General features: G+C 38.0%; 1 protein-coding gene across 3 annotated transcripts in view; it reads left to right on the plus strand.

Moving 5' to 3' along the window:
• Positions 1 to 1886: 1886 nt before the first annotated feature.
• STXBP6 (syntaxin binding protein 6) overlaps positions 1887 to 14006 on the plus strand; it is a gene marked incomplete at its 5' end in the record, with an annotated part of 70421 nt that continues 58301 nt past the window's right edge. For all 3 annotated transcript variants that reach the window (XM_084288041.1, XM_084288042.1, XM_084288043.1), the window contains one exon: positions 1887 to 2040. In XM_084288041.1, the coding sequence (XP_084144167.1) occupies positions 1887 to 2040 (154 nt within the window). The remainder of the gene's footprint in view (positions 2041 to 14006) is intronic.

Genomic DNA, 14006 nt, shown 5'->3' on the forward strand with positions numbered 1-14006 from the left:
ATTGCAGTTGTGTGGTTTTTGTTTGTTTGTTTTTTGTTTTGGCAAAGGATTCTATTTGCACCCAAAATAAGTAGCTTGTTAACTTGATTTGGACCAAATTGTGTTCTCTCACCTCCATGAACACAGGTATTGAAAACAAAACCATAACAGTATCATAAATAGGTACCAACAAAATGCTGAAACGGAAAATGCTAAGACAATTCATTTGCTTATTTTACGTACACTAATATGATGGTTCCATGACTCTCTTGGATTTATTATCTAATCTGACCAGAATTTGTGTTTCTCTTGTGATTAAATTGTGGCAAATATCATCTGCCAATATCATCCCACAGGTAGAATTCATGTCTTCATTAGTTGAGACCTGAATGACCATCTTTAACTTTCCTGTAGAAAGCCTGAAAAGCATGCATCCGTTACTTGTGTAATAAAAAATGAAAATGTATCAGGAGACCTCTCATTAATTTCTGATGCAGATTTAGAGGTTCTATGAGTTTTTCTAATTATTATTATTTTATTTTAAATTTTGTAATGTGTTTTACATAGTGTCTGAAAAAGATATACCGGAGACATTTTGTGTTCTGTTTATATAAGTGAACTTAGAGTCGGAAACAAAAGATCAAGTAAGGAGAAAGCTGAAGGTAGCAGTGTCAGCATGGGACTGGTGATTCTTGGAGATAAGGAATGTTCCTGTTAGGACAGGCATTGAGCAAATAGAAAATGGTCAGAGTGAAAAATAAGTTAGGCTTGAGACATCAAAACGAACGTTGTTCATTTTAAACTTCCCTGAATAAATAATATAGGGCAAGTGATTTAAAAAGTATATGAGGATCAAAAAAGAGGATTGCTTCTGGCTATGAAGTTCCTTTAGATTTAGCAGTCTGTTAGTGGGACCTACATACTTATTAACATATTTCACTGGAGAGTTATTTTGAGTTATAAACTCTGTCATCATAAAATCAGAGTTATATCAGCTCTGTGACTGAGTTCTCTATTCTTTCGTTAGGTTCCTCTGTAAGTTGTGCTCAGATGCACATTTCTTTTGCTGGACGTGCCTGGATATGCAGCTTTCCTCCTGCTCCTTCCCTGTTATGTTTTTTTCTCTCCAAATGTCTCTCCTAAATTGATTGCGCTATTACGTGATGAAACAAATTGAGGAACTGACCTGGGTTAAAATTACTTGGCAAAAATGAAGAGGTGTGGTTTTGTCTAAGCTGATTTTTCTGATGCTGTTTTCCTATGCAGTTGCCCAATTGGCAATTACAGAGGAGTTGAGGGGATAAGTTATTAAAGCTGCAAGAATTGCAGGAGCTGCTTAAGGAGAAGCCCTGTCACTGAAAGCAATGGTCCTGAAAGAATAGTCTTACAGAGATTTTAGGCTTCATGTATTTTCTGTGAATGCTGCTACTTATGCTGCATACTGGCAGTTATACTGCCGGTATGACCTAGCTCAGAGTGGAAGCTGATGAATTTGACCACAGGCTCAGTTCAGTCCCTGTGTACATGGGACAGATGAATTTTCCACCAGTTACCAGAGAAAGAATTAATGAAGCTTTTATGCAGAATGAATTTAGGTACAAAATCTTCTCAGTGAAGAATTTGGATCACACTGAAGTGCTAGCATGGACTGCTCATGCCCAAAATAGGCTAGTTTGAGAGTTTGTGTGGATAACAACAAATAACTTCATGGATGACTACTTTGAAAATTCTACATCACAGTATATGAAATTCTCTTGTAAATTCTTTAAATCATTAAAGACTTTATTTGAAGTTCAGAGGTTCTAATGTAAGTCAGCTGGATTTCCATGTAGCTTTGGAGTAGTTCCTAATACTTTTACTTATGATTTTATTTTTAGAGAGTGTGAGTCTGCTATATCTGGTCTACAATGAATGCCAAATCTGCAATCAACAAAGAAATATTTGCCCCACATGATGAAAGGATGCTGGGAGCTGTCCAAGTAAAAAGAAGAACAAAAAAAAAGATTCCTTTTCTAGCTACTGGGGGTCAGGGTGAATATTTAACGTACATCTGCCTGTCAGGTAAGATTAAAGATTTGGACATACATTTGTCTGTTTTGGTATTTTTGATTAACTGATTAGATGTTATCCCATAGCTGCAAGGTGCTGGGTGACTTGAATCTTAATAATGGAAGCAGAGAATAATGGCACTTGAAATACAGGCTATTAATATTTATACCATATAATACATTGAACAGGTGGTTTCATTGTTCAAAAACTGAAGTGTTCTCACAGCATAGCTGCAGAATATGAACAAATAGAGTAATTGGAAACAGTCCTTGCTTATTGATGTTAAGATCTTTCTTGGAGGGCTGAACTTCATATTGTTTGTTTCTGCTTTTTATGCCCTGAAATTTCTGGTTTGAAGCAAATATATTCTTTTCATATTTGCACCTGTGTTACAAACTTTTTGTGTCCTTTAAATATGCAACTTTCAGTTAAAATATTTTCAGTTCAATGATACACAGCACCACTGTTGTGTTTGATCTCCTGACTTTAAAAGGGGTGAAGAAGGAAATAGTTGGTTTGAAGAAGAAAATGATGTATAGTGATCAGTTTTGAGGTCTCACAGGGAACAGGGAAATGATCTATTGCTGCTAATGTGCTCAGGTGAAATTCATTTGAGCTTCTCCAAAGTCAAACCAGTACCAATGAAAGTCTGAGTTTTGTGGAACAGACTATGTAGTAGTAGGTGTCTGTTTAGCATATGTTGTGCTAGGTATATTTTTACCCTTTCTAATAAAGGTAAATGTACATTTACTTATTTTAGTGTATAAATGAAATTCATTGATTGGGTAACCTGTGGTTAACTATGGTCACAGATTTTTGGCTGTTTTTTTTTTTCTTTTAAGAATGTAATTTGGCTTATTCTTTGAATACTTTCTGGTTATTATAATTGAAAGTAAGATAAATTTTACCAGGATTATGTCTTGAAGCAGTTGGACAGTTGTTTGTGACACTTGTTTGCCTGTAGATTACACCTGTTTTCAAACTTAGCATGGAATTCAGTTGCTTGTTAGGCATTCAGTGCAGTTCTAGATTTCTAGAAATACCCAGCCTCCAGGTACCTCTCTCTCAGGAATGCAGAAGTCCCCCTGTAGTTTCTGTGTCTGCCAAGTGAGTGTGTGTGATTATCTTTGATATCCTAAGGTGCTTTAGTCATATTTTTGAGTATCAGTTGCCTCCTTAGAGGGTGTGTATCTCACTGCAAGTAAAACTAGCAGTCACAGGAAGAAGTGCTCTTGCGAAGTTCGGAAGACTGATACTGTTTCTGAAGTAAATGAAAGATTATGTTTCATGGACTTTGTCAAATTTCTTTCCACGGAAAATTATATTTAACCTTTCAAAATGTACGGTGTAAAACTCAGTGACTCTACAGCTGTTAAGATATCACACACATGCACAGAAAATATACATTTATTAAATATGTTGCCAAATAACGTTTGTATATGTATGTACAAGTACTTATGTTAAATATAAGCTGCAGAGTATCTGTACACACACACTGAGGAGAATAAGACAAAACAGATTCAACACTTGTGGAGTATTCTGCTTGCCATTCTTCCCATGTACAGTAGTTTCAAGGAAGAGTTTGATTCACCTCATCTTTTCCCTAAGGTTGTGGTTTGGATACCCTTTTAAGATGTAAGGATTGCAGGCCTCAATTCCCTCAGGTTGTGAAGGAAGCTGAATCTAGGTCTTCCATCTTTGAAATAAATGTTTAGATCACTAACTTGTTTTGAAGCAAAGGCTCAACTCTTACTCGTTTGGCAGTCAATTTTTAAGAGTCTTGAAGATGTTACATGATCTTAGATGTATCTAATGCCATTCTGCAACAGGATAATGCATAATGAGTAGGGAAGAAACAGCAGATGTCCTGATTTCAGCAGAGTTTCTCACTAATGACAAAGAGAAATATTCAGCGTCCAAATAAAACTACTGTATGTTGGTCACTGAAAAGCTGCATAATTGAGCTAGGAGAGTTTTGTGTGGCTTGCTGTTAGTGAGGTTCTGCAGGGGAATGAGACTTTATTATTATTAAAATATTTAATAATAATAAAGCCTATGCTATCAAACATAATGTATGATCATTAATTTCAATTGACTGAAGAGGCTTGGGAGAGGACTGCCTGGCTGTGTTCATGTTTGAGGACAGATTCAGAATTCCAGAGTGATCAATTTGAATATGAGCCAGCAGTGTGCTCAGGTGACCAAGAAGGCCAACAGCATCCTGGCTTGTACAAGAAACAGTGTGACCAGCAGGGCTAGGGAGGTGATTGTCCCCCTGCACTCGGCTCTGGTGAGGCCGCACCTCAAGTACTGTGTTCAGTTTTGGACCCCTCACTACAAGAAGGACATCGAGATGCTTGAGCGGGTGCAGAGAAGGGCGACGAAGCTGGTGAGGGGCCTGGAGAACAAGTCCTATGAAGAGCGGCTGAGGGAGCTGGGCTTGTTCAGCCTGGAGAAGAGGAGGCTCAGGGGCGACCTTATTGCTTTCTACAGGTACCTTAAAGGAGGCTGTAGCGAGGTGAGGGTTGGTCTGTTCTCCCACGTGCCTGGTGACAGGACGAGGGGGAATGGGCTTAAGTTGCACCAGGGAAGTTTTAGGCTGGATCTTACGAAGAACTTCTTTACCGAAAGGGTTGTTAGACACTGGAACAGGCTGCCCAGGGAAGTGGTGGAGTCACCATCCCTGGAAGTCTAAAAGACGTTTAGATGTAGAGCTTAGGGATATGGTTTAGTGGGGACTGTTAGCGTTAGGTCAGAGGTTGGGCTCGATGATCTTGAGGTCTCTTCCAACCTAGAAATTCTGTGATTCTGTGATCAAAAAGTTAATGTAATGCAATAGGGTCAAGTGCAATTAGTTATTTAGTCAAGAACAATCAATAGCACAAAACTAAAGGGTGAGGAAAAAATGCTTCTGCCACTGAGGTTAAAGGAAATTGTGACAAGGATAAACTGCTTTGCTCTTCCCAATGGCTATGAAGTGATAATGGTTTTAGCTGCAACGAGTAGTTCTGTTATATTTTTAAAAAATAAATAAAAGTAAAATATAATTTAGTAAGGATATATGGGAATGGCAGTTGTGCTGTGTCCCCAGATGGTCTAAGATGAACTATATATGGGGGTTAAAGTATGTACTTGGTGACTTTCCATTTTTTCTGTGATTCAGTGCAAATTATTAGAAGCATCGACGGCTAGCTCTAGATATTAGTTTCCACTTCAAATGACGTATGCTTTAATGCTGTGTTGCAACACCTATCTTAGAAACAACTTTATAAGCCCTTTACTCTTGTCCCACTTTTTCCCCAGGTTTTGCGACATATTAGGTAAATGTAGTGAGTAGAATATATATGTTCTTAGTTTTCTTAGACTGATTTGTGTGGCCTTTACTGGAAGGAATATGATAATTTACAGGCTAGAGCTTAATATGTCAGTTGAAAGAATCCCCTTAGAAACCAATTTGTTATGAGGATTATAAATGTTTGGGGATATAAAATGTCCTGCCTACTTATAATTTCATTCAAGATAGGGCACAGAAATCTAGACGTCAGCCATTGTAAAAGCTATTTCTACATTCTACTGTTTGTAGCTGAAAAAATTACACTGTTAACAGTTGTTTTCCTTTTCTCTTTTGAATTTAAAATACATTATATCACAACTGTTGTCTACCCGCATTTTTGTAAATGAGGATAGAGATCCTGAGCAGGGGGACTGTATCACTGCCACCTGTAGGACTCAAATAGCTGGGATAGTAAAGCATTAGAAGAGTCAAATGATGAAAACAGTGAGATGGGAGAGTAAGAATGATTATTTCAAGTTTTTATTTGAAGTATGTACTGGGCTTCATATTTGACAATACTAAATATTGAATTGGTTAGAAGGAAATACCTATTGATGCTCCAAAAATGTGTACATAATGCTGTCAGCTGCAACTGAAGGTGGATTAACGTAAGGATGCTGTAGAAGGACTGTTTACTGCAACTGTGGAGACATGCAACCTGGAGCTCATTGTAGTGGCAGGGCTGACAAAGTTAGACTGGGAAGCAGCATAGCCAAGAGAGATCTTCTCAGAGATATTTAGTTGAAGAACAGCAAGCAAGGAGTAGACAGATGGGAAACACAGAGGCTGTAGGCAGAACGGAGAAGACGAAAACTGGGATTTTTTTTTTTCATGTAGGAAAGAATTTGACACAGTGAAAAAGCAAGAAATTCAGAGCTGAAAGTGGGTATTTATCACCTCCTCCACACTAGCAGACCTAGTGACAGTTATTGGATCAGATCTAAGTTTTAAATTTGTCACCATTGTCTTATGTAATTGAAACATAAATGTTTAAAATAGTTTTTAGCCTTATTTAGAATGCTGAATTAAATATGAAATACTTAAAAGGTCACTTCAGAGATACAGGATGCTGGCCATCTCTCCTAGCTGCTTGTGTGCAGTTCTGTGTGTTATTTCCTTTGACATGATATCATTATGGCTTCTAAGTAACTTTTAATATTAAAAAGGTTTTTAATTTCATATAGTGCATTGGAAGTGTTCCAGTTTATACGTATGGATGTGGCATTGACCTTTTCAGGACTAAAACTGTATTGCTGTTACAATAAACTGAATGAACCAGATTGTTCCTTTTGAACCTGAATTCCTGTGTGTGATAACACTTAGGTGTTCCACTTTTTCTAGTCCTTCTAGTTAAAAGCTTGGAATTTGAGTGTAAGTTTTAAAAGCTAATACTGTTTAAAACTGGGAGTGGAATCCTTTTTTTCTTTGCTGTCTCCAAATGAAATTAATATATTGTTAACATTGGATGGCTTTATGTGAAAGTAAATTGAGAGTGATGGGGAAAAAAAAAAAGCCCCAAAAGTGCACAGAAATTGTTAAGAAACAACATACAGATATAACATATATTCATTTTTTTTCTTTCTTCATTAAAATTTAACCTCATTGACCATGTCACAGTTATTTTCAAACAACAGGCAGCAAATAGCTTAAAAAGCTATTCGCAGTTACCACAGTATGCGGAGGTGTTGTTTGTTTTTTTTTTCCTGTTTCTAAGTATACAGAGAGACAGGTCTACCTTATTAGTTTAAATAGTTTTGTGAATACCCTCAGTTTGTGCTCTTACAGCACATTTACTTCAGCTAATATCTAACCACACTGCTTGGTTATGCTTCCAACATAAACATCGTATTCTATTTTTGTCTCTAGAGCCATAAAGTTGTCTTTCCACATATAAACTTGTTATTCCTTCTAAACAGATGGCTCATGGAATAGAATATTACCTAGGAATGGCCTATATCTCTTCTTCCTTTGAAGGTAACTTGACATGGCAGTTAGAAATTCCCCATAATTTCATGGGGATTTCCAGTGCTGATTATATGTAATTGACCTGTCCAATTTTCAGTTCAGTGACCATACAGAAAGTAGTGGGAAGGAGTTTCAGATCAAAGTAATTCGTTTTTTCTCCTATATCTTCTCATTTTTTCTTGTCAGTTTTGGTCCTGTACTGAAGTGACCATCTCCCAATTTAGTTTTTCATTTTGAAGGAAACGTTCCTTTTTCAGGAGCTTGTAGTGCAGAGGATTCTCATGTTTCTTTCTCGGATTGTGAGAAACAAAAGTGAATTTCCTTTTTCTGTTTGCTTTCAAGGAGAATGCTGTACTCACCTCACCATAGGGTGTAATGAGTAATTTGTTGGGACAGTTTCCTCTGTTTAAATGTTGTACTGGGGAATGAGAATGATACTTCAGTATTAATGGTCAGACATAGTGCATTCAATTTGGAGGTGGGTCTGGCCTCCATGGATGTCAGGCCCTCTACTGAATGTTTAATTACTTATGCAAAGTAGTACATCATCTACATGAGAGATTCAGCCAGCTCAGAAGAACATGAATACTAAATGGCAGTTTGTTCTTCTTCAAGTTTTGTGTGACTTGGACAGCTGTTTGAAGACAACTGCAGAGCAGCTGTGGTGGTTTCCCTAACCCCACAGATTTCCAGGTTGGTACAACAGGTGGAGCATCTGGGCATGCATTGGTATGTATGTTTGATCGGGGAAGATATGTCTGGTAGCTGTACTCAGCACAAGGGCTGCCAGTTACAAATCATGGCTTTAAGGTAAAAATTCATATTCTGTGTCCCAGCGTACTGGGTTTATGTGGTAAGGCTTTGGTAGCAGGGGGCTTCAGGGGTATTATCTGTGAACACAGCCCAGCAGCTGCACTGTGTCAGACAAGAGCTGGTTCCAAAAGGGACCCGCTGCTGGCCAGAGCTGAGCCAGTGAGGGAAGCTGTTTGTGCCTCTGGGAGATTAGATTTATGAAAGGCAAAATATATAAAATAAAATAATAGCCTGCTGGGCAAGAGCTGCTAGGAGAGGGGAGTGGAAAATGTAGAAAGAAACAACACTGCAGACAAGGTCATTGCAGAAGGAGGGCAGAAGGTGCTCCAGGCACACAGCCAAAGATCCCCTGAAGCCTGTGGAAAGGCCCCTGGCGGAGCAGGCTGTCCTGCTGCAGCCCATGGGTCCCACATGGAGCAAATCTCCATGCTGCAGCCCATGGAGGAGGAGCAGATGGAGCAGGTGGCTGTGGCCACATAAAGCCTGCACCCCATGGAGAGCCCTCACAGGAGCAGGTTCCAAGCCAGAGCTTGGAGTCTGTGGAGAGGAGTCCGTGTAAGAGTAAGCAGATTATCTGTTGGGGGTGCTGCACATGGGGGACCCAGGTTAGAGCAGTTTGCTCCTGGTGGATGGACCCCATGGTACGAACCCATATTGGAGCAGTTCTTGAAGAGCTGCTGTCTGTGGGAAGCCCCCACACGATCAGTTCGGGAAGGATGGCATCCTGTCGGAGGGACCCCATGTGTTGCAGCGGCAGAGTGACCATGAAGGAGCGCACAAGTGCTATAGACTGACCACAGCCCCCATTCCCTGTTCCTTTGCACCACTTGAGAGGAGGAGGTGGAAGGGGGGGGGGGGTAGGTGTTTTTAGTTTGCTTTTAGTCTCTCAGTGCTCTAGTTTGTTTCTAATTTTTAATTCTAAGTTTTGGGCCCCTCGCTACAAGAAGGACATCGAGGTGCTTGAGCGGGTGCAGAGAAGGGCAACGAAGCTGGTGAGGGGCCTGGAGAACAAGTCCTATGAGGAGCGGCTGAGGGAGCTGGGCTTGTTCAGCCTGGAGAAGAGGAGGCTCAGGGGCGACCTTATCGCTCTCTATGGGTACCTCAAGGGAGGCTGTAGCGAGGTGGGGGTTGGTCTGTTCTCCCACGTGCCTGGTGACAGGACGAGGGGGAATGGGCTTAAGTTGAGCCAGGGGAGTTTTAGGTTAGATGTTAGGAAGAACTTCTTCACTGAAAGGGTTGTTAGACATTGGAACAGGCTGCCCAGGGAAGTGGTGGAGTCACCATCCCTGGAAGTCTTCAAAAGACGTTTAGATGTAGAGCTTAGGGAAATGGTTTAGTGGGGACTGTTAGTGTTAGGTCAGAGGTTGGACTCGATGATCTTGAGGTCTCTTCCAACCTAGAAAATTCTGTGATTCTGTGATTCTGTAATAGACAACAAATTACATTAATCTCTCTTGAATCTGTTTTGCCCATGACAGTAACTGGGGAGTGATCTTCCTGTCCTCGTCCAAACCCTTGAGCCCTTTTTCATTGTATTTTCTTGCCCTCTTCCTTTGAGGAAGGGGTGTGAGAGAGCAGTTGTGGTGGAGTTTAGCTAGCTAGCCATCAGGATGAAGCCACCGCAGTCAGAGAAGAGGAATATTAAGTATTCCTCTATCTTGGATGAGTTCATTGGATACTAACCATCACTACAGAAAAGCGTAGTTCCAGTTCTTCACCTAACATTTTTTCATTTTATATGATACCTGATAACTTTCTGATGGCCTATGGAGAAACTAGTGCTGAATTCGATGGACAGGACTTTGCTGTGCAGAAAATGAAAGTAGTGTTCCTTCTGTATTGGCAGCTTTCTATGTCAAAGCACAGATTGATTGGAGACTTTCTCCTGTTGACTACTGATCCCTCTAAACCCTCTGTGTGTAATCAGTACCTGCTTTTGCTTCCAATTAGACTCAGGTGTAACCTATACAGATTTTGTGCAACTTCTGCATTCATGTTGAACAAGTCAATGATAATTTGCTAGTGTGAGTGGAGTTACTATTACAGCATTCTGTGGTTTCCAACATATGCAATTCAATGGCAACTGCTTTGTGTTTTTTCTGGAATTCTGAGGGCTGATGCCTCTCACTGCCTTCGTGGTGCCTACGCTGATGTTCATGTATCTATATAGTGAGTTGACTATCAGCTTATTGAAACTTTTTGTCATTAGTTGTGCAGCTGAGCTGGTGCAAATGCATAAGCAAGGCTCTCTGGCCTTGCTTCATGAACTTCATGAACTTGCATTGTTATGAAACCATTTAGGCAAACATTACAGTTGTGAAAAACAAAGTACAATGAGGAAGATGCTACAAGGAAAACTTTTTTTTTTTAGACAGTAAGAATAGCAAATAATTGGTGTAGACAGCTTTGAAAAAATGTATAATCTGTCATGGAGACCTTTGGGAAGAAGCTGTAGAATTGTGCCAGGAGTTGCATGAAAGGTGACAGATTTTGCCTTCAAGATAGAAAAAGAGGCTTTGAGAGATCACTTGGGTTTACTTCTAGACACTTTTTTTTTTTTGATGACCGCATGATTGCATAGAGGACATTTTTCAGAGTAGCTTCAGGGCAGAAGAAAATAGTCAATACTTATATCATATATGAAATGGCATATAAATCTTGTTTCCATATTTCCATTTTCAATACTTTCAAATTTGAATATCTGGAAAATAATTTTCTGGGTGCATATAGCACACTATATAATACTTAGTTGAAAATTGAAGCTTATAGAAGACAAATTTGTATATTTATTTTTAGTCCTTCTAGCCATGGATCAGTCTTGAAAAAACAGCTTTCCTGTGGAAATACTTAATTTACTGAAGAAGTTTTCTAGGAAGCAAGTTGAAATATGTAAGCTACATATACATAAAATTTAAGGGCATTTGCGAGACTACCTTAAAGTTAGGAGGTTATGGCAAACATTGAAAAGTGCTGAGAACTATGTTCTTTTCAGTATGTATGTTTTTTGCTTCAAAACTTTGAGTGTCTGCATGGTGGAATAGGCTCATTACACTTTCTTCTTTGCTTTGCTTCATTAATTTAGAGGCATCTTGTTTGATCATTCCAATGCTTTCTGTTCTACTTTTGAGTGAGGAGATAATGCCTTCTTGTGATTGTGTACATGACAGATAACTCTATTTTCTTTACCACTTAGTGTGTTTTAGGCTGGTGTTCATATTTTTTTTGCTTAGCAAAGTTATTTCTACTGATATTTAATGATTTTTTTTTTGATTTAATACTATTATGAAAAAAAAAGGAACAGGCTTACTGACACCTGTAAGATTGATATGAAAGCAATTTCTACATAACAAATTTGCAGTTAGAAAACATGCTTATACCATCAAATATGCAAGAATGATTATGGGCTTTCATTTTCCCCTTATTAATGTTTTTTCATAAGTCAATCTGAATGGAATTAGAATCCCTTTTAAATGCTGTAGAATTGAAGCAAATGGGTCTTTTCAATACCCCCACCTTTCTTTACTAGGGTTTCTTTTAACGTTGATTAACCACTTTAGGAATTTGGATGAATTCTGACACTTTCTCTGCCTTTACTTCACCTTTTATAATAGCTACCTAAAAATCATCAACAGCTTTTGAGTTAAAACTCTTGAAAATATTTAAATTTTGTTAATTCTGAAGTATTTTAAAATTTAAATAGAAGTGCGATTATGCAGAGGCATAATGTTATCAATGTTAACATTAGCCTTTTTATTGAGTAAACTAGGGACCATTACAGCCTTGATGATATTTTTGTTCAAATGAAACAAATTACAAGGGATGTCTCAGACTTTGTCTTCTCTAACATGAGCCTTTAACAATACACGTGTTAAGGTGTTAGCTGTTTTTCTGGTTTGTTTTGCTTTAAACAACAATATCAACATCAGTTTTGAACTGTGCTTAGTGGTGCAAATTCAAATCCTTTTTTTTCTATAACCTGGAACAGAAATTAATAACAATAATAATATTAAAAAAAAAAAAAAGGCAAGCAAAAAAAAAAAAACAAACAAGATTCTTTTCCTACCAGTTCTTCAAAGGAAAATGTTCCTGAACATCACCATCCCATCTTGGGAATGTCTTCTTTAAGACAAAGGTTTAATCTTCTAGATACCTATAGGGCAAATGTGTATCTTTGATGTTATGCTCAATGACCTATATTAACTGTTCTGTGTTGACTGTTAAGTTGGGTAAAGGAGAGTACAGATATTTTTGAATTGTTGCTTAACGTGGTTGGATTCAGACAGTATTCATATATGTATAATCTGTATAAATATACACTGAATACATACATACGTATGCATACGTATACATATGTATGAAGTTTTCATCTGTGCTTAGCTACTAGCCTCAGGGCTTGTTGAAAATGTAGCAGCAGTTGTTTGCAGTAATGCTGGTTGATACTAACTGATAGTGCTCAAACATAGCCTGTATGGTAGCTCAGAAGACTGACAGCACTGACAAGGGTAACGTTCCTCTCAAAACCAGTTTCCCTGTTGTGTCACAGCCTCATGATTTTGCCAAGATGTTGACATTGTGGGTGCACAGCTCATATGAAAATGTCAAAATATAATTACCTTCATCTACTTCCAATAGTGACTGTGATAAATTGTGATACTGAATGGAGTTCTTAGCCAAGCCTCTCCTTTATCAGAATTTGTTTTGGTTTTAATAGGTATTTTTGATATTTTAACTCCATAGTACTCAAAAGGATTTTTAGAAGTCTAAAAACCACTTTCTCTTAATGCTGATAAATGCCAACTTCCATTAAATAAAAGGAATTTCAAAAATTAATTCATGTAAGGGTCTTTGAAAATCTTTACCCGTGATCAAATTACATAGGTAGAAAACTGGTGGCTGTTACGTGGGAGCTGGATTAACTTTCTGTTCTTCATTATCAATCTTTTTTGTATTTATTTAAAATAGAGGAAGGAAGATTAATGTATTTCTTTGGTAGGTAGGCTAATTTATTGATCGTATTCAGAGTAATATTGTAATATACATTGATGCTATGATCCTTTCTGACTGTGTCCAGTTGTTCAATTTAAGGTAACCAATTCTTTTTCCATAAGAATTTTGCTTAAGAAGGAATCTTGTTATAGGAAATGTACAGAACTGTCTATTTAAAAGCATCTGGTCAGATTGTTTTTCTCCTTTCTTCTGAAAGCAGAGAAATAATGTATGTATGCTCCCATGCATACATCCTCCCAGTACACTACTTGGTCTAATTTACATGCAGGAAATGCTTTCTAAATTGCAGGCTAACGGTGTGCAGTTCTGTGTCTGACTGATGTTTGATGTTTCACACAATTGCCAGTGGTTTTGCACTTTGATTTATTTTTTTTTTTTTCATAATAGAACCGTAGCAGGTTGAAGCTTGACAGTTACCTATTGTGCATCACTTTGTTTTATAAAATGATACGTAGATCCAAGGAACTTGTATCACTAATACTACCTTCAGCTTTACTCAGAATTGAACTTCTGGAGTTGCTTTTCCCTCCACCTCACACACACATGTGTTCCTTGGAACAACTCCCAAAATACCAAATCAGATGATTTTGGAAGGAAGAAAAACAGAAAGAAAAAAAAATCACACACACACACACAAAAAAAAATCACCAAGCAAAACAAAACCATATAAATCCAGAAAACACGGTGGGAAAAGTAAGGAATCAAATCTGTTTCTTTAGTCAGACATAACTTTTGTAATAATCAAAAGGTATCCCTTTTGGTTTAATATTCATAAATATGAAGCATATATTGATGCAGTAAATTACAAACCTGTATGTTGGAAGTTTTACACTGGAAGCTGTATGTTGTCCTGTTCATC

Source organism: Netta rufina (genome assembly GCF_964035555.1).
Source record: "Netta rufina genome assembly, chromosome: 5".
Classification (NCBI taxonomy): Eukaryota; Metazoa; Chordata; class Aves; order Anseriformes; family Anatidae; genus Netta; species Netta rufina.